This window comes from Centruroides vittatus, unplaced genomic scaffold (assembly GCF_030686945.1).
Source record: "Centruroides vittatus isolate TY-2023 unplaced genomic scaffold, ASM3068694v2 contig_1381, whole genome shotgun sequence".
Lineage (NCBI taxonomy): Eukaryota > Metazoa > Arthropoda > Arachnida > Scorpiones > Buthidae > Centruroides > Centruroides vittatus.
Window position 1 is genome coordinate 1,222,564 of NW_027120867.1, and position 25,478 is coordinate 1,248,041.

Consider the following 25,478-nt stretch of genomic DNA (forward strand, 5'->3'; position numbering starts at 1 on the left):
CATCTTACTCCCGATGATCCGGCACTGTTCTTCGTCCACGTGTCGGATTACCGAGTTTGTCTGTACATTTAAATATTTAAAAAATTTGCAAGTTGAAATATTATTTGTAGAATATTTCAACTATTATAATTAATTATTTTTTTATACTTAAACTTATATATATATATTTCATATTCAAAAATAATTAAAAGAAGTGTTGAAAATTAATAAAAATTATTTTCGAAAAAATTTATTTCAGAAGGAATTTTGGAAAATAATTTCTTTTTTTAGATTATTTTGAAGTGCATTGAAAGAATCCTTAAGAATGAAAGTATGAACTTCTGGAAATATAATTGATTGAAAAAGAATAGACTTTTACATTCTGCTCAATATAAGTATTTATAGAATCTGTCAAAGAAAGTCAAACGCAGATGTTAACTGAGAATAAAACAAATCTGAATATATTTTTGTCTGAAATTTGTATCAAAGACATTCAATAAATTTTCTCACATTTTAATATAATAATATACAAAATTAAAAAAAAACTTTTCCAATTTCCAAGGAAAAATATTCATAAACAATTAATATTCTGCTTAAGTTAATCGATTTGGTTAATGTAACCCTTGGTGCCAAGATGGCGGCTCGTCTCTGATTCCAGCAAGGAAACAGTGGGACGCACGTTCTAACCCAATCTAACCTATTCTAATAAATTACCATAATTATTAGCAACCAAATTATTAGAATAGGTTAGGTTAGAACGTGCGTCCCCACTGTTTCCTTGCTAGAATCAGAGACGAGCCGCCATCTTGGCACCAAGGGTTACATTAACCATCGAGGTTAATAATGAGGTTTTCGATAAATAACGTTTACCCGATATTATGTGATTGAGTATTGTCTCATATCGCAATATTCTTAGTCTATACTTTATTAAGAAACTAGAATTTCACTGTAAAACTCCACGTGGTCATGTCGTTGGCGATGCGACCAAATACCAAGGTTCAGTGGTTTTGTCCACTTGTCTACTGACCTACCTTACTTGTATCCCTAAACTATACACTAACATTACCTTTTCTTGAGCTGTCAAAAGCCGGATTACTTTTAATCATCATATATAGTGGAGGAAAATACCCATTTTAAAGCACAGTAAGGTAGTTTTTTTTTGTGTATCTGATCTTCTATTTTCGTGCATTTGGAAAGAACTAAGTTCGCTTTCTGGTTGACATTGTGACTGGTTTTAATCACTTTCGTAAACACTTCTATCGACTAAAACTTTCTTCCTCGGCTTATTCTCTCTTTCGCGACTCTGCTAAGGAGACTTTTCTGCATCTCATTTGAGAGTACTCTCTTTATACACAGATGTATTCATCTGTATTTTCTTTTCTGAGCTCAGGTGACGTCTGCCAGCTTTCCTGTCTAAGAAAGACAATGGATTTCTAGAGATCAGACTTCTAAGAAATCTTTTGTGGGTTGCAACAATGAACTTTTAGGTCGTAATACTTTAGGATCTTCTCCACATGTACAATATACAATCTATAAGGTGTATTCCTAAGCCACGTACAGTACGTATCCCTAAAACACGCATTCTTATGTATCCTTAAACTATACATTTGCTTATGCATAAAAATAATACATTTTCCTCAATTAAGATTAATTCTAAATTGTATTTTATATAATTTTTAAGTACAGTATTAAAATAACTACGCACATAAAAAATAAACTATGCACTTGCGTAATAAATAGTTTTTAACATGAATTCATTACGTGTTACTTTTATGTCACTTTACATAAACTCCTTAAGCAATTATTAAGTGAACTTTAAAAGGTTTGCTCTTTAAAAACTCTAAATTTAATAGTCCAAGTCCCTTGACAGCAAGATTGAGTATCTTAAATCGATTGCATCGTTGTTTACGAATTAAAGAACCGCGATATTCAGACATCAGCAAAAAAATCGCTGTCACTAAGTTCGTTAAGGTAAGTGAATGTCCTGTCTTTATTCGGTTAATCAGCAAAATTAAAATAAAATAAAAAGAAAAATTATTTGTAAAAAAAAAGTTTATAAAGTTTAACAATAATTATTTTTCATTTTTACCTTTTATATTCATTAAAGTTTAAATTACGTACTAAAGAGGCAAGTCTTGCACAGATTCATAGGACTTCGTTATTTACATTTTATTGTATAATAGCAGGTAGGCCCGGCGTTGCTCGGGCAAAAGTAACGGTAGCGAAGATTAAGATTATTACGTTATAGTCAACCTAACCTTTTTCACAGAATGCAAGAATTGGGATCCCCTGTTTCCATACTAATTAGAGAATTTTTGATGGGTCTAAAAATATGTTCTATTTTCCCGCAAAAACGAAAAAAACTGCATCTGCGTCTTGCACGTCGCTTTCTCTTAACAATTCCATTGTTACTTAACACTTCCATTGTTGATAGAAGTGTTAAGACTTAATCCTGTCCCTCTCCGCCGTGGGGAGGAATTTCGAAAAATCCCTTCTTAGTGTGCGTCCTCGTGACGTACCCTAACTGTGTACCAAATTTCAATTTTCAACTCCTAACCGTTTGGGATCTGCACTGATTATTATTATCATTATTATCAACTCGTCTCGATAATATATATACATTGGCAAAAAATGTTAATATTAAACTATTGCAATTATTATTATGAAATATTCCAAAATCAAACTTCGTCGAAACGATATGGTTGTACGAAATGTCATGTAAGTGACATTAAAATTACGTAATTCTAATTTTTTATTCCAGTTTTAAAGTTAAATATTCGAGTATTCTCTCTTTTCATAATCGCCCATCAATGGCAGAGTGAATAAAACCATTGAACACTGGTAGTTAGTGGTGGGTTCGCGCCTCGCCAATCGTTTGACTACGTGGAGTTTTCCTGACTTTCTTCGCGTGTCTAACACGTGTCTAGAGATCAATTTTCCAAAGAAAGTCCTCCCGGGAGATACCCCTCTTTTCAGATTGCCCAAGTAATAATTATGGTGCCGAATCTCATCACTATGAAGAAACATTTCGGGTGGAGCATCAATTTTAGGAACATTTAGCAGAGGGTTACCTAGCGCTTTTCATAGAATTTTGCACAGTTGGATCCTTTCATTTGTCTACAACTGTCTCCTGAGTGGTGAACAGCATGGGAAGGAAAGAATCACATGAGAATCAGAAGGATTAGCTGGTTGTCTATAATCATGAGAACTGTTTTATGAAGGCATAATTTTGTAAAATACGTGGCAAATTGAAAAATATTGCATAGAAATACGCAGTGTCAGATAAAACAATTGCGTGTTGTGGCATCTGTAACCTCATACGTAGAGTAGATGAAAGCATCAGAGAACACAGATCGAGCCACAAAACTGATAAACAAGTGAAGAATGAAGAATCAAAAAATAAGGAACTACTCCCAAACAATCGTGGATTACTGCTGCGCTTATTCAAACTGATATTTAATTCTTCGTGTTACAACATCCTTCTCTAAAAAGTTACTTAGAAAAGTACATCAAGAGAGTTGTTTCTGATAAAAGTACACTTGAAAAAATCTATATCAGCAGTTCCCAACTTATTTTAATCGTGGAGTCCTTTTTACCTTGATAAAATGTTTTGCAATCCTGTCAATTTTTAGTGATTAATTTTCGCAGAGGATTTTTTCAACAGATATAAACGTAAGTCGTGTAGTCTGTGCATAGATTCCTTTTAAGAATTATTCCATAAGAAAACATTATTTAGATTAATAATTAATGCCCAAATCTAATTTCATTACAGAATCTAAAACTTTTATTGGTAGATCTCTGGATTCTACGGAACTCAAGTAGGAAACTGCTAATCTATATCAATCCACTGTATAACTCAGCAATCACAAAAATTAAAAATACTATAGATGGCTTTATATTATGCTAGACGAATCAACAGATTCTTTCTTAACATTCTAGTTGCATCACTCAATCGAAACAAAATCAGACCAATGTTGTTTAAATCTCCTTTTTCTTGAGAAAATTAACTCGACAGCCTTCAATAGTATCGTGGCAAACCTGTAGCTTACGATACGATATGATTTTGTTATAACAGATGTGGCAAATTAAATGCTTCTTGTATTTTCACAGCTTGTATCAGAATTTGAAACATACCACCTGTATAGTTTATACAATTCACAGATCTGCGAGAGAAGCAGAAATGATTTTGCCTTACAAATAAATATCTGACAGATTTCATGGTCCTAGTGAAGTGTTCTACAAGTGCACCAAGATTTTCCATAAAGTGTACCAATCATCCATTACCTCTAACACCAGTAATGAGACGTTGAGAATCATGGGTTGCTGCTACAATTTTCCACAGTGAAAACTATGGTCAAATTTTAACTTTTCGATGATAATTCTAGACATTCCTAATGTAAAGAAACTGCCAGTAAACGGTGATCGGCAGAGTGAACTGCTCTCAGTCCATACCTACAAGTTTCTGGTAGAAACATGTACATAAAGGTCTAGAAAAAATAGAGTAATGGTACTTTGTCAACGAAATTAAGAACAACGTAAAAACATTTGAAAAAGTTGCTGGCAAGTTAGAAAGATGCCACAAAAACAGAGCTCTCGTACAGACTATTCACCAAATTAGCTCCTCTTATCAGTAGACGTAGAAAAATACTTTTCATTATATAAAGATGAATTTTATTATGCAATCTATCAGAAATAATATTTGACCTCTCAATGTTCTCTGAGCGAGGTCTATGACCCTATTTCCGAATTGCCTCTACAAAAAAAAGAAACATAATACCATTCACAATAACAACTTTCTGATACAATGAAGAAATGTTCGAGCATGTGGAGTAATTAAATAAACATGGACTTTTTTCTGTCTTTTTTAACATTTTTTTTTCACCCGAAGTGCCTCTTCTTACTTGTCACACAAAACCTTTTCTTGATCCACGAATTGGTGTGAGTGGGACTCTTAACCAGCTGTTTGGTCAAATAGTAAGATCTTATTTCCTTGATGCCATTCAATAATTCTGTTCTGCCCTTCCTATTTTCCAGGAAGAAAAGGACAGAACACTAGTGTGCCACACTTCTTTCATGCCCGAAGACATGTCCAATCGTATTATTCGTTCTTTTAATTGTTCTTCTACTCTTAATTCTTCATTATTCGTCTGTCTGTCCAGGATATTCTGTTCTAGTATAAATTAGTAAAATAATTGTAAACGATAAAAAGTCAGGTCACGTATTCATCATCATTCTGATCTGTTTCTTTTACGATATTCGACTTCTATAAAAAAAGAAAAATAGAAAAAAACAAGAATTTTTGGAAAAGCTAGAAATACAACTCAACAGAGGAATATCGTGACACGGATTTTGATATGTTGCGTGATTTTAAAGTTTAAAATGATTAAAATATAAGCTTATTTTCCTATTCCAGATTACTATTCTGTAGTTTTATCAACTTTTATATATAAATAAACTTGTTTTTACGCGTAAAAATGCAATAAAATAACAATAATGATGTAACAGTTTGTCATTAAGAATGTTTTCTATTTTATTTTCAATTTTTACATTACAGTAATAAAATCTTTTATTATATAATTTTATTCTTTGTACACGAATGACTATTATAAACCGAGTTTATAATAGTACTTACCTATATATAAGTCATAACCTACCAATAAACCTTTCCTGTTTATCGATCGCTACCTTATTTCGAGAATTTAGTGAGAATAAATGAGTCATTAAAGGTGATAATATGTTTTTATTACTTATTACACGTCCTTTTTTCATCCTCGTTGCTAACTTCTTCAGCTAACGTCATATAATTACTGTATAATTAACAATAAACTTATTGAAAACGTTGGAAAATATTGGTTATTTATTAAGTAAATAACCAATCACTGTTCATTTATTATTAAAATTTCAATATATCGTGTAAAATGTACCAAAATTGCACAGTTTTATTACCATATAAATATAAAAATGAATAGTTTCAGAGGCCAAAAACTACTGGTCGTGGGTTCGTGTGGAGTTCGTGGGTGAGTGTTCTTCACATTGGTAACGCTAAATAGGAGCCCTCCCCTTTTATATATGCGTTTAAATTATGTAAATTAACAGGACAGAATAGCTATAGTTTATGTTTAATTGTTTTATTAATTTTTTTGCTTTATATTATATGGATTTTCAGTTTTAAGTGCAGACACTTGTAGAATACAAGCAATGGGATTGAAAGGAACAGTTTTAAAAGTGACTGGTGTGAAGGAGAGAACAGGAACTGCACGTCTAGAGTAGCTTGGAAATAATATCGAGAAGACTCTGTGAACATAAAGTAGAAGACAAGGAGAAAATTGAACTCGGATAGCGTAAGAAATCATTGTAATATGATGGACTTTTCTGTCCCATGGGCATTAAGGGAGTCTTTTAAATCCTTATTCATCGTGGATTAAAGCCTTATAACGAAGGATGGGTTTGGTTTCATATATCAAAGCAACATATGAGCGATCTGCTAAGGGCTAAGAAGGAAGATTTTCTATAAGAAAGGGGTCTCTATTTAGGTGTTACACACGTAAAGAAAACAGAAAACTTTACGAGACTTTTGGTCAGGCGCGAACCCACCGCCAACTACCAGTTTTTTTGTGGTTTTCAGTGAAGGAGAGGACAGACCACCCTTGAAAAATTCCCGAGTTGCTCGCTTGAATTCGATTCCGGGTCGCCCAGAGCGGTAGGTGGTACCTTAGCCGCCTCGGTCATCGACCGTCCATGCAAAAATATAAAATTAACAAACAATGATAAACTTTTTATATTTACTATAAAAATACGTAAAAGCATGAAATAATCAGTAAAATGCATTAGAATAATGAATCATTTTTAAAGAAATAATAAATTCGGAATAATATTTCATAATTCTTTACGATTCAAGTTCTATACAAACTCATTAAATACTTTACAACTTACTGCTTTTGGTCAATAAAATATAATGTATCGAGACAGAAAATGATCGTCAAATGCCCGAAATTATATTTATTTACCTGGATATTGTTTTACTTATGAGAAATTTATTTTATAAAAAAGGTGTATAAAAAATAAATCCCAACAACATTCTTCTATATTTTAAATAATAAAACATCCAGAAAGAAAGCAAAGGAAAAGTTTTATTTGCAATTATCTTAGTCCTTTAATTACTTTCCACGCTATAACAAAATCTGTATCTCCGCTTTCTCTTATTTTGACTGCAATTGTTCTAATTTTAAGTCGAGAGAAGTACGAAATGGTCCAGAAATCAAACTATTTATAACCATTTTACGCCGGTTTTTAACGCTATTCGATGTATTATGATGCCACAAATTGTTCGTTGAAACGTGGAGGAACTCATTTTCTGTAAACTTCGTGTATAAATTACAGAAAAACTTAAATAGTTAACTGACTGATTGTGCCAGCCTCTAATTCTTTTATTTACTTAATTCAACTGTTAGCATATTTTAATTATGTAGGCGTATACGGTGATAATTTTCAGTCAAGCTCGTGCACATACTTTTCTTACAAGGAAGTACTCAATAAATTTTCTACTGCTCAAAGTTTAAAACGACTCGAAACTTTATTTATAAATCTATTGTTTTCGTGCTCTTTTTTATCACTATAAATTTTTATCTCTTTTATCTTTCATCCGAGCTTTAATCGGGGATTATGTATTTATTATCTTCAAATCTGTCGTTATTAAAGACAGTGTAAAGCAAAAGATCAAAGCTAGAAAATATATTCTGTAATAAATTACATACAAAATTACCAGAAACTTTTCTAGGCAACGATTTGACTTACAAATTAGAGCTAGTTTTGGTCCGTGATAGAAATCGAGTCCATAAGCCGAAAATGAATCGCCATACAGATGATATATTAAATAAAGTACTAAAAGATAAGACTCGAGGAACACAAAGGACACGTTATAGGTGAAAAATAATTATCGAAACTATGTGATTTTCTGGGGATTTTTTTTCGTGTCCTAGAAAGTCTGCCTCGATGTGTCGTGTTACCTTTAATCCAATAAGGGAATATTATTTATTAAAATTTCGTATATTTTTAATATTTTTTTTATTTTCATATATACAAGACAATAGAGAAGCTGAAGAAAGCGTCTGCTATGCTCTTTTAATCCTGCTCTAATTATATTGACATTTATTGTTAATATATTTATCTATTAATTGGCCAATAATTTAAGTACAAGAGTATTTTCGGGAGTTTTATAAAATGTTGTAAAAGAATTTCCTGTAAGAAAACCCATTTCCAACAAAATAAAATTTGTTTAAGGTTTAAGTCAGTCTTAAGCTCGAAAAGAATTTGTGGATTTCAATTTTCTTTCCTCTTTTATAGCTACTTGTTTCAACAAAATTCTTTCTATTCGTTAGAATTTAACAGTTCTATTGAATAATTTTTTGACTTTTTACATATTCGTGTTAAGTCAAGTCACCATTAATCTTGTTTATCAAATGCAATTTAATCAAAAATACAAATTTTTACCCATTAATTCGATTTTCTTTGCAGAATAAAGAATTTTTTTGGATTATTTTTATACGTTACATAATTTATAATTTTATTTTATTAAATTACTGTTAAATATTATTGAAATTTAATTATTAATAATTATAATGAATTGAAATATTTGAATATATAAAATTTACTTTCTATTATAATTGTTTTAGAAAATTATGACATTTTATGTAATATAAAGTTATTATAGATACATTACAATGCTCTTTTGATGTTTCGTGCTCTGGTAAAACCTCCAATAACGGACCTCCAATAACGCACCTCTAAACGGCGGACACTTTTGAAATGCGCCTTCAAACGACGGCATTTTCTTCTTTCCGTCAGTGGCCGTTGTTTACAGGTTTGGCTGTATTAATACACTGAATATTTTGAATAAAACTTTAACAAATTTAAAAAATACTTGATTATATACTTTGGTATGAAATTACACTTCGATATATTTCCCTTCTAAATTGAGTTACTTTCCTATAAATATTAAATAGAGATTTCTTTATTGTCCACTAAATCGAGTGATCTATAAACTCAAACTTGTATATAAATAAATACCTCTCATACTGTTTGAAGTTCTTCAGTATAGCTCCATGCTCGATTTTTAATGCCAATTTTAAAGAACAAATAGTGGCACTACATCGAGGTTTATATAGCTACATATATACATATTATATGCCTGAATCGTTTGAAGATATATAGATGTGTATAAGGCATATAACTTAAAATACAAGCTTTACTAAGAGCCTTGACCGAGCATAGGTTATAAGTTAATTAGGGTGCTGTAAAATGTCTTTATATCTATATATTGAAAAGAAAATAATTATGTTATATACAGTATGTTACACGCAAATAAATACAGGGTCATTCAAACAGAACACACAATGGACACCTGAATGGACACATCTGTCACGCCTGTGTGCACATACATCGGATGGTTGCCATGAATGGAAAGAAAGCATTCAGTTAATGGCGCTTACATATATCATATTATATAATTTATAACGACTGTAATAAGGTAAACACTTTTTCTGTAAACCCTTCTATAAATATATTGGAATTTTTGTATTCGTGGGTAAGACAATGCAACACACGGGCTATATGCCAAGAAGTGTGCCTCCTGGGAGGACTTTCTATAAGAAAATGATCCCATTTAAGTGAAAGTCCAGAAAATAAACTAGAAAAATTAATAAATAAATGCACTTATACATGCTAATTAATACATAAATCACGTTGATTGAAGTTACAATTCTAAAGCTTAACTTATTGTGGAATGAGCTTTGTTTAAAATAAGATTTTTCGGCAGACCGCGCACACTTTAAATGGCAATATTGCAGTTTTCATACACGCAAACGTTATCGCAGGGTTGCTTAACCTCGTATCAACTTCGTATTGTGTGCTCTTGCTGGAAATTTATAATTACATACTTTGTAATTGCTTCATAAACTAATATTTTGCGGTAGATTAATACGATGTTGCACGCATTTTGTACATCAACTTAAGGTTTCTGAAACTTCTCCGTTCTCTTTTAAATTAATTGTACGATTATAAATCATGTAAAATATAAAATAAATAGGTTGTATGCCCTGCAACTGCAACATATTCTAAATAATCATCGATTAATATTCGTTTATTTGTACAAGTAAATGCGACAAGTGTGAAATCCCTCGGCAGATCGAATGAGGAAAGTAGTCCCTATTTAGGCCCCAACTCCCTATTCTATGAAGAAACTGGTCTCTATTACGTGAAACGTGAGATTCGAACCCACAACCAACTCCTAATGTTCAGTAGTGTTATCTACTCGTCCACTAATGGCCCAAAAAATCGACTAAATTTCATATACTGTCAATTTTTCTGGTAAGTTATTACCTCTCTAGGGAACCAAGAAGGCCTTTTTTAATCGAACCCGTTACGAGTTTGGTCAAGCCCAATGGAGTGGCTGGATGGTGAGGGAGGGGCCCTCACCATCGCTCATAAAAAGTTCTTGGGCTTTTTTGACTAACAGAGCTCGATTCCGGAACCCTCAGAGAGTTAAGGTGGGCCTAACCGCTTTGTCCATCCTGTCGTAGGATGGGAAATGGCCTTTTAAATAATGATTTAGATTATGAAAAATCCTGAATGTACTGTAGAATATAACATTAATTTTAATTGCAAATTAAACTTGATTGAATTCTAGTTCGATGACTATAGTTAATACAGTTTTGTTTTTTTTCCGTTATTGATTCTTCAGACATTCTTAATAACAGTCATAATTGCACAATTACAGTAGAATAGTTCTTCATGAAAGATGTTTCTGATAATGAACAGATGAAAGACTTAATTACATTGCTTCAGGTAGCGTATGCTCAGTGAGAGTTTCTTAGTTAAATGTCAACTAAAAGTCGATTTAGTACACGAAAATTCTCCTATAAAATTTGATTATAATTAACAATAAAACTGTTTATAAATATGCACGTTTTATATAATTAGCATGCATGATGTATGCTAATTATAAGCGTAAGCTATGTTGCTATACAGCATTAGATTACTTATCTACCAAGTAAACTACGTAAAAACTAACATAAAAACTACATAAAATGCAGTATTAATGTGTATTTTTAAATTAATTTTCATAAAAACTGAACAATTTTAAGTAGTCTGAAAGATATTCGTTGTATCTCGACTGTTTACATTGACGAATAATTCGCAACGTTTCACTGGATTTTGTTCTTTGGGGTGGAAAGCATGCATGGCTTGATCTATCTTTTTTAACATAAATTAAATAGTTTTAATTACAATTTATTATTGACTTAACTAATGGATAGTTCATGCATATCAGAGTTAAAAATTTCAACTAATTGTATTTTATAGAGAAATAGTTGGAGAGAATTTGTAATTTTATTCTATTTATTTTTTTAGTGTAAAAATATCAAAGATCCATGTTACTTCTTTTATAAAAATTGTGAGATATAATTAGATATGATTTGTTACAAATTAAAGTATGTATTAACAATTTATTTAAAGAATTGTTCTTGGTGTGTGATGCACAAAAGGAAAGCATTCCTGCAATATTAAATGTATTATTGACTGTACTACTTTGTTATATAATACGTAGCAATTTACAAAGGTTATAAGAGGAAACAGGAAAATCTCTACTTGATACCTGATTGTTATCCTCGAGAATTTCTTAAGTGATAAGAGAAATCAAAAACTAAGTGCAAGTCTTCCTTATTTCATTGATTTCACTAACTTTTTTTAATATGAAGACACGGGTAAAATAAAAAACAAACTATTTATAAATAGAAACATTCAAATTCTATATTAGAACGAGCAATTGTTATTATCGCAATGCCGGGCCGTCACAGTGCTTTCAGTTTTAGTATTGTCTTGCCCCTGTACATCATACTTTTATACTTTTCCTGTTAACAATACTCATACCGGCCATCTAACTCCGTTCAGTAGAAAATTTTTGAATTGAAATAACGTGACTTCCGGCCAAGACTGTAAATTCGTATACAGTTAATCGGGGCCTCCTACCCCCTAAGCTTCCCATACTTTCATCGTTCTCTAGATTAAGGAAGAACAGACAGACAGGAGGCAGTGGGAATTTATAGGTCTTCAAATTTTGAAAATTGCAGCCTGTATTTAATAACTTAATAATCACTGTTAAAAATCATTATAGACCAATGAATTCCCATTATCGTCACTGTCGTCTATTTGTCTGTCCTTCCTTGATTTCATAAATGGAATCAGATGGAAAGCTTAAGGAGAAGAGACTCCGACTTATGTTATTTCAATTCAAAAATTTTCCCCTAAAGGAGTTAGATAGATGACCGGCACGACTCTGTTGCCAGCAGGAAAAGTCTGATGTACAGGGGCAAGCCATTACTAATTTGAAATGGAGAGCATATATTTTACATTAAAAATGAAAAAAAATATGATTAAAAGTTGCAGCCTGATATTAAGACGATGTCAGATAAATAATTGCTCGTTGAAAAACAAAAGATTAATACTTTGAAATAAATTTTAAAAAATTTTTTATAACTTACAGAATTAAAAGAAAAGATGTTTTTCCCACAGAAAAAATTTAGCTTATTTTTATCAAATCCCTGGACAAGTCTTAAACAAAATAAAGTGTTTCCTTTGATTTACTGAGTAAGTTTTTATTAGGTTTGGCTTCACTTTGGTCTGTCAAAACGTTCACATTTGCTGTCTTAAAATAATCCAATTTTTCAATTGTGTTGTTGGAAATGGTCACAGATTCTTTCGTTTTCGGATATTTTCTTCCAGTTAAGGAAAGAATGGTCAATTCAGCGATAAACTTTTAGCAATTTTTAAGTGAAAAAAAAATTCGAAAATTTTTCTTTACTTTTAAACCTTTATTTTATATTATTAAATTTAAATTACTGTTTAACCAGGGCTGGGTGCGATAAAAGATTTTTATGGGGTGCTTTAACCAGTATTTCGTATATGAATTATTTTGTTTTCTGTTTATTATCAATGTTCTGTACGAAGAATTCTTGTTACTTTCATATCTAATGGTTATTCTGATAACTTTATTACATAGTTAGACGGTTGTTATGATATGTATCGTTATTATTATGGTATTTATCAAACTATTTCTCTTATAACTTTAGATTTTGACATCTCAACCGTGTCTACAACAAGAATTAATAGTAAAGAAAAAGTTATTATTATAATTATTATTGGAAAATATTTTGAAATTAATGAATATATAAGCATTTAAACAACCAATTCTTTCCCCATGATTCAAATCTTCTCCAACCATCCATTTTATTATCAGTAGATTATATTGAAATGGCTCCAAATTATGGATGCTCTTAATAATAAATTTCGGATTTTATAATTTAGAACGTCGTAAAATTATCGATATTAGAGAATATTTAAATATAAATGATCTTTAAATCGATATTTTATTATGATCTCAACGATCAGTCATTAAAGTTGCTTGATTACTTTGTTAGTTGTGTGACGAAGACTTGAAAAACTTTAAATTTAATTGATTTAAATTATTTACCCCGCCAGTGGCCAAGTGGCTAACACTACCGAACACTGATGGTTGGTCGTGGATTCGCACCTCATCAGTGGACTGACCACGTGGAGTTTTTTGGGCTTTCTTCACGTGTCTAATACCTAAATAGGGAGTCTTCTTTCTTGGAAAATTGCTTAAAAACTATTTACAAGAAATTGAATTAAATACTTACGTGAAAATTTCATGAAATTCACACACGAGAGATCTGCCGGAAACGGGTTTGTGAAGATTTCTATGGTAAACTGCTTCCTATTTAATTGTTAGATATGTGAATAAAACCCGAAAACTCCAAGTGGCCAGCCTGTTGGTCAGGTACGAACCCGCGACCAATTTTTAGTAGTTCTATTCACTTCCCACTAATGGGTTATGAAATGTCATTATTTGATAACGTATTTAACAATTATTACATTACTTTCTGTGTTATTATGTAGAATTTATGATTTTAAATTGTGAAATTCAGAAAATAAAACTAATATTTTATATAAGTATAACAAAATGCGAAGTGGTAAGTCATCCGAACATAATTTTCAATAATATTACGAAATGATTCGTTAAAAATCTTATTTTTGAAGCAAAAACAAAATATATTTTTACGTATTTATTTAATTTTAAAAAAATAAAGCAAAAAATTCGATTTTTCAACTAAATAATTAGATTAAATTACAGCAATTACATGAAATATTTTATGAATTTTAACACATTGCATCTTTGCAGAGTTTTTAAAAATTTATTAATATTACTTTTGTTGGGAAAAGAAAAAAAAAATATATGTATATATTGACAAATATTCAATCAAGCGGAATCTTTTCACAAAATTTCAAGTTAAATCTATAATTAAATTTATTTTTTCAACAGATAAGATGGTTAATCAATATTATTCAGGAAACTAAATAAAATTTTCTTGAAAGTTGTTCTTTCAATCAATACTTTGACGCGGTTTTTTAATAATTTTCTTCTTTTTTTACTTATATCTAGAGGCATTATTCACAGATTTAATTTTAGAGAGGTGCAAAAGAATACCGTTGCTGCAAATTGTAAGATAGTGTAATAAGATTCTCTTCATACTATTTACATTAAAGGCACTGAAAATAGCCTGTTTACTTTGTACAAATGAAGGTTTCTTTCTTTCCCCGAAACTATTCATTATCCCAAACTTTCTCATCCACATATAATTACTTTATTGCATTAAGTTGTTATAAAATAAATAAATTTTTAAGTGAAGCTAATCTGAATGTCATCGCTCAATTGGTGGATTGGGATGACTGTGATAATTGTTCGTAAAAATCAATTTTAGAATGAAACTTTATATTTTATAACATTATCAATATAATATGAAGCAGAGTCTGCTTTATATTATCCATCAATTCTAATGTTCTAGACCCACCAGTAGCCAAGCAGACAAAACTATTGAATGCTAATGACCAACAGTGAAGTTTTCCGCATTTTCTTCGCGTATATAAATAGGAGTTAGTTTTACATCTTTGTTTCTAACACTTAACTAGGGACTGTTTTACCACAGGAAATTTTCTTTGCCTTATTTAAGCGTTAGAAAAGTAAAGAAAATCCGGAACCTCCACTCGGACGGCTCGTTTGGTGGGAGGCGAACTCACGACACGTGTCAAACTACATATATTCGTTGGTTTTATTAACTCGGCTACTGATGGGGGTTTAGTTAGTTAATTAGCATAAAACAATTTACACTGAACACTAAGTAGAGTAGCAAGAGATGGAGGATTAAAATACCAAGAAAAACTTATGATGTTTTAAAAAGTATTCTCTATTTAAAATATTAGTTCACAATACATTACATTTAATGACTTCAAGTTCGTGTTCTTAAAAGAAAATGAGATTAACACTGAACACTAGTAGTTGGTCGCGGATTTGCGCCTCGTCTGCAGACTGGCACATAAAATTTACTTCACGTATTTTCCTACAGAAAATTCTTCTGGAGGGAATCTCGTTCGACCCTATGTAGAAGTAAGAAAACTCGGGAAACTCCACGTGGCCAATCCTTTGGTGAGGTTCGAACCGCGACCAACTACCAGTATACAGTGTTTTATCGATTTAGCCACTGGTGGGCCTTTGTCATTTTCACATCACAAGACCAGACAGCGGAGTCGATGGTTATATATTGAAAATTGCTGTATAATTTTTTATTTATGTTTTTGAATTAGGAATTTTTATTAGGAAATACTCGAAACATTTGCAAATTTCTTGATATAAATGCTAAATATATTTAAGAATTTCCTTTTCTCATACATTTTTCATATTCACTACGATATACAAATTTATGTATTCATTTCAACCGACGGCGAAATGGATTCGCTACAATAACTCATAATTCAAATCAAATATATTTTATTATAACTTATTTAAATTTTAAAATTCTTATGCTAATTTTATTATATAACAAGAGAAATGTTTATTTTTCAGGTGTTTATAGTCAACCAAAGAAAAATCAAAGTGAAGTGCTTGATTGCCGATAATGAACCACGAGTTTTTTCGTTGGCATTTTCAATATCAGTTAGTTTGCTTTAATATTCGGTGACCTATCGTCTACTACAGCGTATACGAAACAGAAGAAAATGGAGTCGGAAACAACTACAAAAATAATCACCGAACACATAGTATCATTTATAGATAGCATCGATAACACAAAGCATATCAAACCATTCCACAGAGGAATCACCATTTTTTCTAAATACAACTTTTAATCTGGTTAATGTTTCGCGGGACTTGCCATTCCGTTACGCTATGCCTTTGTTTGGTTACATCATGCCGTTTCTGCTTCTAGTGACGATCGTTGCCAATACCTTAATAGTCGTGGTGTTATCGCAGAGGCACATGAGGACACCGACTAATTTAGTACTCTTGGCCATGGCAATTTCCGATATGTTAACACTATTATTTCCTGCACCTTGGTATTTTTACATGTATACACTAGGAAATCACGCAAAGGTTCTATATCCACCATCTGCCTGTTACGCTTATCATTGCATGATTGAAATTTTACCCAGTTTCTTTCATACGGCTTCTATATGGTTAACGTTATTGTTGGCTGTACAAAGATATATTTACGTATGTCATCCAACTACGGCTCGTACTTGGTGCCAAGTGCCCAAAGTTTTAAGAGCCATGGTTTGGGTGTTTGTATTTTCTCTGTTTCATCAATCAACTCGATTCTTCGATAGAGAATACGATTCCATAAAATTCCCCGTAAATGGTGAATTTCATTGGCGATGCGGGTTTCAAACAGCTCGATGGGTGAGAGAATTTGTTACAGAAAATGCATATTTTACGTTTTATTACGGTTTTCGCATAGTGTTTGTACACATTGGTCCCTGTACAGCTTTGGTCGTCCTCAACGTGCTTCTATTGAAGGCCCTTAAAGAAGCGCAGAGAAAACGTGAAAGATTGTTCAACGAGAATCGTAAAAGCGAATGTAAGAAATTAAGAGATAGTAATTGTACTACTTTAATGTTAATTGTCGTAGTGACTGTATTTTTGGCAGTCGAGATACCGTTAGCAGTCACTACACTGTTGCATGTCATGCAAAATGCCCTCGATTTAAACATTGCAGATTACAATGATTTGAACGCAACCATTTTGTTTACAAATTTTTTCATCATGTTCAGTTATCCTGTTAATTTTGCTATTTATTGTGGAATGTGTAGACAGTTTCGAGAAACATTCAAAAATCTTTTCATGCTCGGCAAACTAACAACTAGAAGGGAAGGATCTTCTCGTTATTCACTCGTCAACGGACCTCGTACATCCACAAATGAAACAATCCTCTAAAAACACAATATGATGCTCAGCGTGAATTTATTATACATCATGGTCGTATCCAAATTTAAAGTATATAAATTCGTATTTTAAAAACAAAAAAACGTGCATATGTTGATACCATAAGTATGAACAGCAAGAAACAGCGATGCTATCTATACTAAATCAGGGGCTCTTTTAGTATAGATACATCAGCTGCGGATGATTGTTCATCAATATATCTATATGTATGTTCTATTTAGTGTATCCGTACGCGTGGCCAAAGTAAGGCAATATATTATGTGTGTATTTGGTATGAGTGCTAAATGAAAAAAGTAATTATTAAAATTGTTTTTGCTTGTAGTTCTTTCAAATTCTTTCCATAATCAATAATTTTTCTGTATACACTATCAAAAATTCCAATAGTAATTAAAATTTTTATGTATTTTCATACAGGAAAACCATTCGTCTTACTAAGAATAATCAAACTGACTTATAATTTAAATATTTTTATTGTAATTGTAATTAAAATATCCCTATTAAACGCTGTCTACAGAGATATTTAGCAGTCCAAATGCAACCAAATTTGGTACGGTGTCATTTCAACATCTGCGGAATACATTTTCATAATAGAAAAAATTAATGTCAAACTTACCACCGAGGTACTTTTGGCGCTGCACGCATTAAACATTTTACTTGTACGAGATAATTCATGCTATGCAAAGACCTTAATCTTCAGATACTGCCGAATGTGGTACCCATTCCGAAAGTGTAAAACTTAAAAGAGATTACAGAATGTGTTCAACGATTGAGCATAATCGACACAGTCCTCGAAGAGTGCCAAATTTTCAACATGTTCTCGATAAATCACAATTTTTAAGTGTACCAACAACCATACAGATTAATATCCGAAGCGCCAAAAAATGCTATAGTGAGGAGGTTTGGAAACTAATCGTTTCTTTTTAGGAACGTACGGTTTAGTTCGCATGTGACCTGCAATGGTTCCAAGAGGTGAGGACGAGTCTTACATTTCCGAATTAAAAAATCAAAATTCCTAAAAACTGATCCACGAGAATTCCTGAAGATTCTACACGCACTCGAACCCGGATCTCTCAATTCTTTTCATTCATTTTTAGAGTAATTTTTATTCTTAAGTTATAAAAGTGATTGCTTAATTTAAAACTAAGAGTAAATCCAAGAAACAAGAAGAAAAATCACTACTATTTCATATTTTATTATAGGTTTTTTCCAGAAATGAACATTTTATATCTCGAACAAATTTATAAGATAAAAGAATAAAAATATTTTATTTAAAATAAACTAAAAATTTTTAATTAATTCCTTGGTTTACAATATCAAAAAGTATATTAAAGTATGAAAACTTTTATTATTAAATTGAAAAATAATTTGTGTGAAATATATTTATTACTTTTCTAAATCTAATTTTTATAAAATTACATAAACACGCTAAAAACTAAGCACTAAACCGGAAAATATAAGTAAATTAAGAGAAATGTTTCTATATTTTATTAAAATATCAAATTTACATAAATTATTACGTATAAATAATTTCGAAATAAGGAAAACACGAGCCGACACACTAAATTTAAATTATAATTAATATAAAAATATAAAGAAGTAGGAGATGACAGTTATATTTAGGTCAAAGATATAAATAGAACAAAAAAATCAAAGGTGTTCAGTAATTTTCAACCGGATATTCTATCAATAATCTATTATTATTATTATTATTATTATTATTATTATTCAGTAATGTAATTACGTTATCATCGCATTCTAAACTTGTCTACGACAGCACTTCTCAACCTTTTAACATATTGAAAGATCGTGACATTATCCAGCAATCTATTTTACCCTCTCTCTGGAGGATCGCGACCCACTTGTTGGATGAAAATAAATTACACCATTTAGATCTCTTTTTTTAAAATGAAAATGCAATAATGTTAATTGATAATTAGGCTTATTAATTATAATAATTTGGATGTTTTTCTTCCTTATTTAATAAGATTTCTACACTTACACACGACTTTATATCAATAAACTTGGCTGTAGAATCGATTCGATAATATTTTTATAAGGAAAAAAGATGTTAAAATAACAAACTTTCAGGGTCAATTTTAGTAATTATTTTTTAAACATTACTATAGAAGTTAAAAGTAAAATAAACAGCAATTTATTATAACAAGTACAGTTCGAGACAACTTCATTTGAAGCCATTTCGAATTAGTTTAATTATAGTTTTCGTGGAAAAATATACCATATATAACTCTTATTTACTAAAATATAGCAGATACTTTCAGGGACTGCCAATTAATTACATATACAGTTTAATAGGGTCGTGAAAAATACACGTAGGCCCATTCATTCCATTGTGTCCAATGGGAAGAGGGGCCAAGGCACTGTTTACGTGGACTTTTTCAGTGTTAATAGTGGCATACAAACTTGTTATTATAGGCATTCTTACCAGTCACAAGAATAAACTATTAGAAAATATTTGCAAAATTTTTAAAGTCGTTTCGTCAAGGGTCCATAAACTGTTGGTCGTAATTAGAAGAGAGGTGGATTGATAAAAGTGGCTCAAGAATGTATCAAAAATGTTATTAATGGACCACCTGTTACTACAGATTAAAGAATAACACCTAAAAATCTATGAAATAAATCAGATACGAGCTTGAAATTCTTGAGGAATTTAAGTAAAAAATGTTAATATTTATATAATATTACTATTATGCTATTACTATAATGTCCTGCTAAAATATTTATAAAATCAGCCGTTGAAGTCAATGATACCATGAATATCTTTAAAATAAAAGAGATTTTGGGCTGCAATTTTCAAAAATTATAGACTGTTGCTGTCTGTCCATCCTTCCTTAATTTCGAGAATGGAGTTAAATGAACGTCAAGACCAGATATAGAAAGAGTAGGGGTAGGAGACATTTAACTACATACGTAACACATTACTACACGTCATTTCAATTCAAAAATTTTCTTTTGAACAAAGTTAGATAGATGACTCCATTGTTAACAGGAAAAGTATAATGTACAGGGGCAAGAAACTACTAAAATTGAGAGCATTGTGATGAAAAATTGCAATATCGCAATAAATAATTGCTCGTTTCAGGATGGTTTCTTTTTAAAATGTCCAAAAAATAACCTTCAAACAGTGGACTACTTTTATATTTCCGTTGTTCAGAGGTTTGACTATTTATACAATTTAAAATGAAAGTATATAAGCTCCATAATTAATTTTTTATTTAAAAAATTATAAAACACATCAATACAGAATAAATTCTAAATAATGCATTAACTTAAGCATTTACCAAAGAATAAATGCAAAGAAAGAAAGAAAAACAGGGAGAATTGATCAAGAATGAAATATTCTTTCTATTGATTCTACGCCAAGTTAGAAATGAGAATCTATCATAATTTTTCAAATTCTGTTATAATATATCAAGCAATTGAGATGGAAAAAAGGAAAGATATAATATATAACTTTACAAAAATCATAAAAATATATAAAATAAATCAATAAAATTAGTTTTAAAATATATAAATAATTCAACTTATAAATTGTCTCATTTATGTCGAATTTATTTTCTTTCTGCTTGTTGAATAATAAGGCAAGTCCTGCCCTTTCTATTAAGAAAAGAAGTGCAAAACTTTGCATTTGATTATTTTATTCAGTGAAATAACACGATTCAATGCAAGATTTTCTTTTAGTTCCTTCACTAAACTACTCGAATTTCAACAAGAAGCTGAAATAACAGTAACGCTGGATTGTCAGAATGTCCTTTGGGATACGAACTCACCTTTTCAATGACATACTTGTTGGACAGTAATCTCCTTATAAATCTTAAATAAGGCCAGACATTTCTCTTTTCCATTGATAAAACAAGTAATTCTCTTCATTCTAAATAACAAATTCACTTTAAAATGTCGATGCAATATATTACATTTAAAATATTAACACAATTTACCTTAGTAATTTCACCTTTCCACGCTCAAATTTCGTGAAAATATTACATTTAAAGGACATAAAATCGTATGAAAATTGAGTAAAGAATTGAAAAAATACATTTTTCTGTTAATTACGATGATTTTTTTCTTTTCAGATTAGAATAATTTTTCTTTTTTTCTTTACAAAAATAAAAAGAGCAACTGAAGTTAAATGAATTTTTAATAAAGTTCCACGTGTATTTTCATACCTTTTTTTTAATAAATTAGTACATTTATATGAAGAAATTTATTAAAAGTTTCAAAAGCAATATGTTGAAGATCTTAATATTTTTTCATTAAGTAACCTTAGGACATTCGAGAAGATTATTAATTGCAAGAGCAGGAGAAAAAAGAAATCTCTGAATAAAAAATAAAATCATTTTAAATGTTAAAATGTTTTCATTACCTAAAAGTTTTTACTTTAAAAAACGAAAATTACATTAATCAACGACGTGTTTTTTTAGATTTAATGTCGATTTGTTGATCTAAAACAAAACAATTTTGTAATGGATCATTGGAAATTCTAATAAAAAATTTCTTAAAATATTAAAATTAAACTTGAAATTATAGAAAAAAAATACTTTTTTAACTTTAAAAAATATCTGTAAAAGATAATTTAATAATCATTTTATATTTTTAAAAAATGAAATAAATAAAAGGTTAATGTTACCCTAGGTGCCAAGATGGCGGCTCGTCTCTGACTCCAGCAAGAAAACAGTGGGACGCACGTTCTAACCTAACCTAACCTATTCTAATGAATTACCATAATTATTAGCAACCAAATTATTAGAATAGGTTAGGTTAGAACGGGCGTCCCACTGTTTTCTTGCTGGAATCAGAGACGAGCCGCCATCTTGGCACCTAAGGTAACATTGACCAAATAAAATATATATTTTTTAAGATTTAAAGGCATTATATTACATCTAAAAAACTTGAAAATTCTAAAACATATACTTTATAGCTAAAGAAAATGATTAAATTTTCCTACTTTTTACTAGAAATTTAATATATTTTTATCTGATTTTTTATATTAGTAATTATAAAAGTATTTTGTAATAAAAAAAACTAACATTTCTGGAAGTAGAATCGAAGTTTTAATTGCGAATATCGTTAAAATTTACTTTTTATTTATTTAATTAAACACAGAAGATAGAATTAACCGGGATTAAGTATTGAAAGAATGAGAAGTAGAAGACATTTTGAGCTCGGACTAGTACTTGTTATTTAAAGTAAATACAAGTTTAATTATTTATATAAAAGATTTTGATTAAATCTAAAAATGTGAAGGAGAAAATAATCGTAAAACTCTTTTAAATAATTAAAAATAATGTTCGTTAGAAGTATTAAAGAAAATTAAATTAACTGAAACAAGTATAAAATCGAATTTTTTAAATTAAAAAAATAAATAAATAAAATTATTTTTGGAGTATTTTACGTTTATTAAGGCATAAAGTTATTTGATATACATTTTAATACATAAATTTAAGTAAATAATTTAGAGATAACACGAAAGAAATTTACATTTAAAATTATTTTAATACACTTTTAAGAAATGAGAATTTATAGGATACGAACCCTCAATTTTTCTAAAGTGGGAGATTTGTCAGGCGTGTTTGCATCCCTGGAGGACTTTCTGTATGAAACTGGCCCAAATTTAGGTGGTAGCGTGTGAAGAAAACTCGGAAATTCACGTGACGAGCCTGTTGTCAGGCACGATAATAATTTTAGATATTACAACTTAAGTATCTTTTAATACAGAATCTTTCAGTATTCTTGTAGGATTCCTTCGTATAGTATCATTGCTATCTTTAGTTATATCTTAATTATAATTATATTGTCTTCTAGTCTTTCAATATTCTTAGAATTTTCTGCTATTGAAAAGGCTAACTTGCAATATTTCCACATGTATTACTTCTCAATGTCTGTATGACTTACTTTTAATATTCTAGATGTATTCACTATCTCCCTATATTCTTGGATATCTTTGCCATTTCTCAATATTCTTAACTTAATTTATAATATTCCAATTTATTTGAGGGCCTGATGGACGAGACGGGATCGAATCCAGGTGAGCAATACCAGAAATTTTTACGGATGGTCCCGGTCCCACACTACCCAATCACCTTCTTTGCGAGCCTGGTCGAATCCATAATGGGTGTGATAAAAGGTACTCTTTGTAACTACAAGACTGAAAAATGAAATAGACCTAAGTAGCTACTGTATTTTTCAATATTCTTAGCCCAATTCAATCCAGCCCACCAGTGGTCGAGTGGATTAACACCTCTGAACACTGGTATGTTGGTCGTGGGTTCATTCCTCGGTAGTCACGTAAAGTCCAAGTTTTCTTTACCTAAATAGGGGAGACCGAGCCAAACTTAGGCTCTAATTTACTGTATTTTAGGCAATAACAGAAGCTGACATATCACTAGCTTTCAGTACTTGTAAGCATTTTCTTCCAGCATTCTTAAACACGATAAATCTTACACTAAGTTGAAAGGTATCTTCATATATTACACATATTGAAAACATCGATGTAACCGAAAATTATTACTTTTGTGTCAAGTTTTTATAGAAAAAAATAAAACATTTATTTTTTTTATTCTTTCAACGAAATGTCTATCCAACTATATATAAACTTTTTATTTTATTCGTTGGAAATAACTCTACGAAAAAAAGTAAACTAATTCAACATAATCCTGAACAATTCAAAAAAACAGAATTTATCTCAATTTAGAATTGACAAGAGTATTAAGATGTCTTTCATTTTTCTTATCATATGTTATCCAAGTGATCATCCCCAATTTATCTTACCAAAAAATAATAATAATTTTATTTCTTATTATTCAATTTGCTACAATGTAATATTAAACTTTAAGGTTTTTTAAAATTTTACATCTAAAACAAAAGATGTACCAATTTTAAACGATTTGTCATTTAAGTAAGTGAGTTATTCTTAGCACGCAATACAAAGTACGTACTGTACGTAGGGTGATAGACTTTGTATGATAAATGCTTAAAATATATACATTCCATCGTTTTTTGGTTATTAATTAGGGGTTTGTAATGAAATATTTCTTCAAATGTTCTCAATATGTTTATTACTTCATCCCTAAAACTCACAATTTAATATCAATTTACGTTTTTAAATTTAGATATTTTGGGGGTTTCATTGGGAGATTTTCATGTTTATAAGTTTGGAGGTTTCTTTGAAGGATCTTTATGTTTAGTGCTCGTACGGTTTTGGCGATTTCTTTCGAGTACCTTACCTTAGTTTAAGCTTAAATTTGATCTGAAATAAATGTATAATCTGGGACGACTATAACCCCGTAAATGAAAAAAACAATTAATGAACTTTCAAAGGAGGTGTAAGAGCACTAAAGGGGCGCGGGCAAACGAATAGGTCAAGAATCGCTGCTTAAATTATTAATATTTCTTTTGAAATCGTCAGAAATGTTTGATTAATTCGCCAAATTTACTCTGAGAATATTTTCAAAAATTCAAAGTAAAATTTCTCATTACTTTATCGTAAATTATACTTTAATTTTCGCTACCTGCTGTCAAATAATAAGCCACACGAGAAAATGAAAGACTTGTAATAAAATCATTAAAGTAAGATTTAATTGATGAGTTTAGTAATAAAAAATAATATTTTATAATCCGATTTGTTCCTAAAAATCATCAAATCAATTTGTTATTCTTCGATAATTATTCTCTAAGTTTTCAATTTGAAAAAATAAAAAGTTATAATAAAATTTCCAAATCATAAACAAAATCATTAAGAAAATTTACTTCAAATATTTTAAAAATTGCCCAAACAACTACTAATTATTATTTTTAATTAATTTTATATAAAAAAAGAATATTTCTTTAATATATTTTTTGATATTTTAAAATTTCCTAGATAATTCGAAAATTATTGTGCATACCTTATTAATTAATTAACAGATATTAATTAAAGTAGATTTTAATGAACTAGAAGTATTTGTTATTTTTAAAATTGATAACCAGTAAATCATAATACAATGTGCTGATGTTTGTGTTAATTTATGATTAACACGAACATCAGCACATTGAGCAGATGCGAGTTTTTCCACTTGAGAGCTCGTGGTTCAATGGCTCAATGGCCAGGTCGTTCAATGGTTCTATCCTCTTGGCCACTGATGGGCTCTTTACCAGA

The 25,478-nt window shown here is 30.2% G+C and overlaps 1 protein-coding gene and 1 long non-coding RNA gene across 2 annotated transcripts in view; both read left to right on the top strand.

Moving 5' to 3' along the window:
• LOC136990938 (uncharacterized) overlaps nt 1-345 on the top strand; it is a 70,794-nt gene extending 70,449 nt beyond the window's left edge. Inside the window, exon 3 of the long non-coding RNA XR_010883127.1 lies at nt 271-345. This is a non-coding gene — a long non-coding RNA (uncharacterized lncRNA). The remainder of the gene's footprint in view (nt 1-270) is intronic.
• A 15,834-nt stretch (nt 346-16,179) lies between these two features.
• SPR (Sex peptide receptor) lies at nt 16,180-17,601 on the top strand. The gene has a single exon (XM_067289399.1). It carries the CDS (start codon nt 16,274-16,276, stop codon nt 17,315-17,317), a length of 1,044 nt encoding a protein of 347 aa, XP_067145500.1. The 5' UTR covers nt 16,180-16,273; the 3' UTR covers nt 17,318-17,601.
• The last annotated feature ends 7,877 nt before the right edge of the window (nt 17,602-25,478 follow it).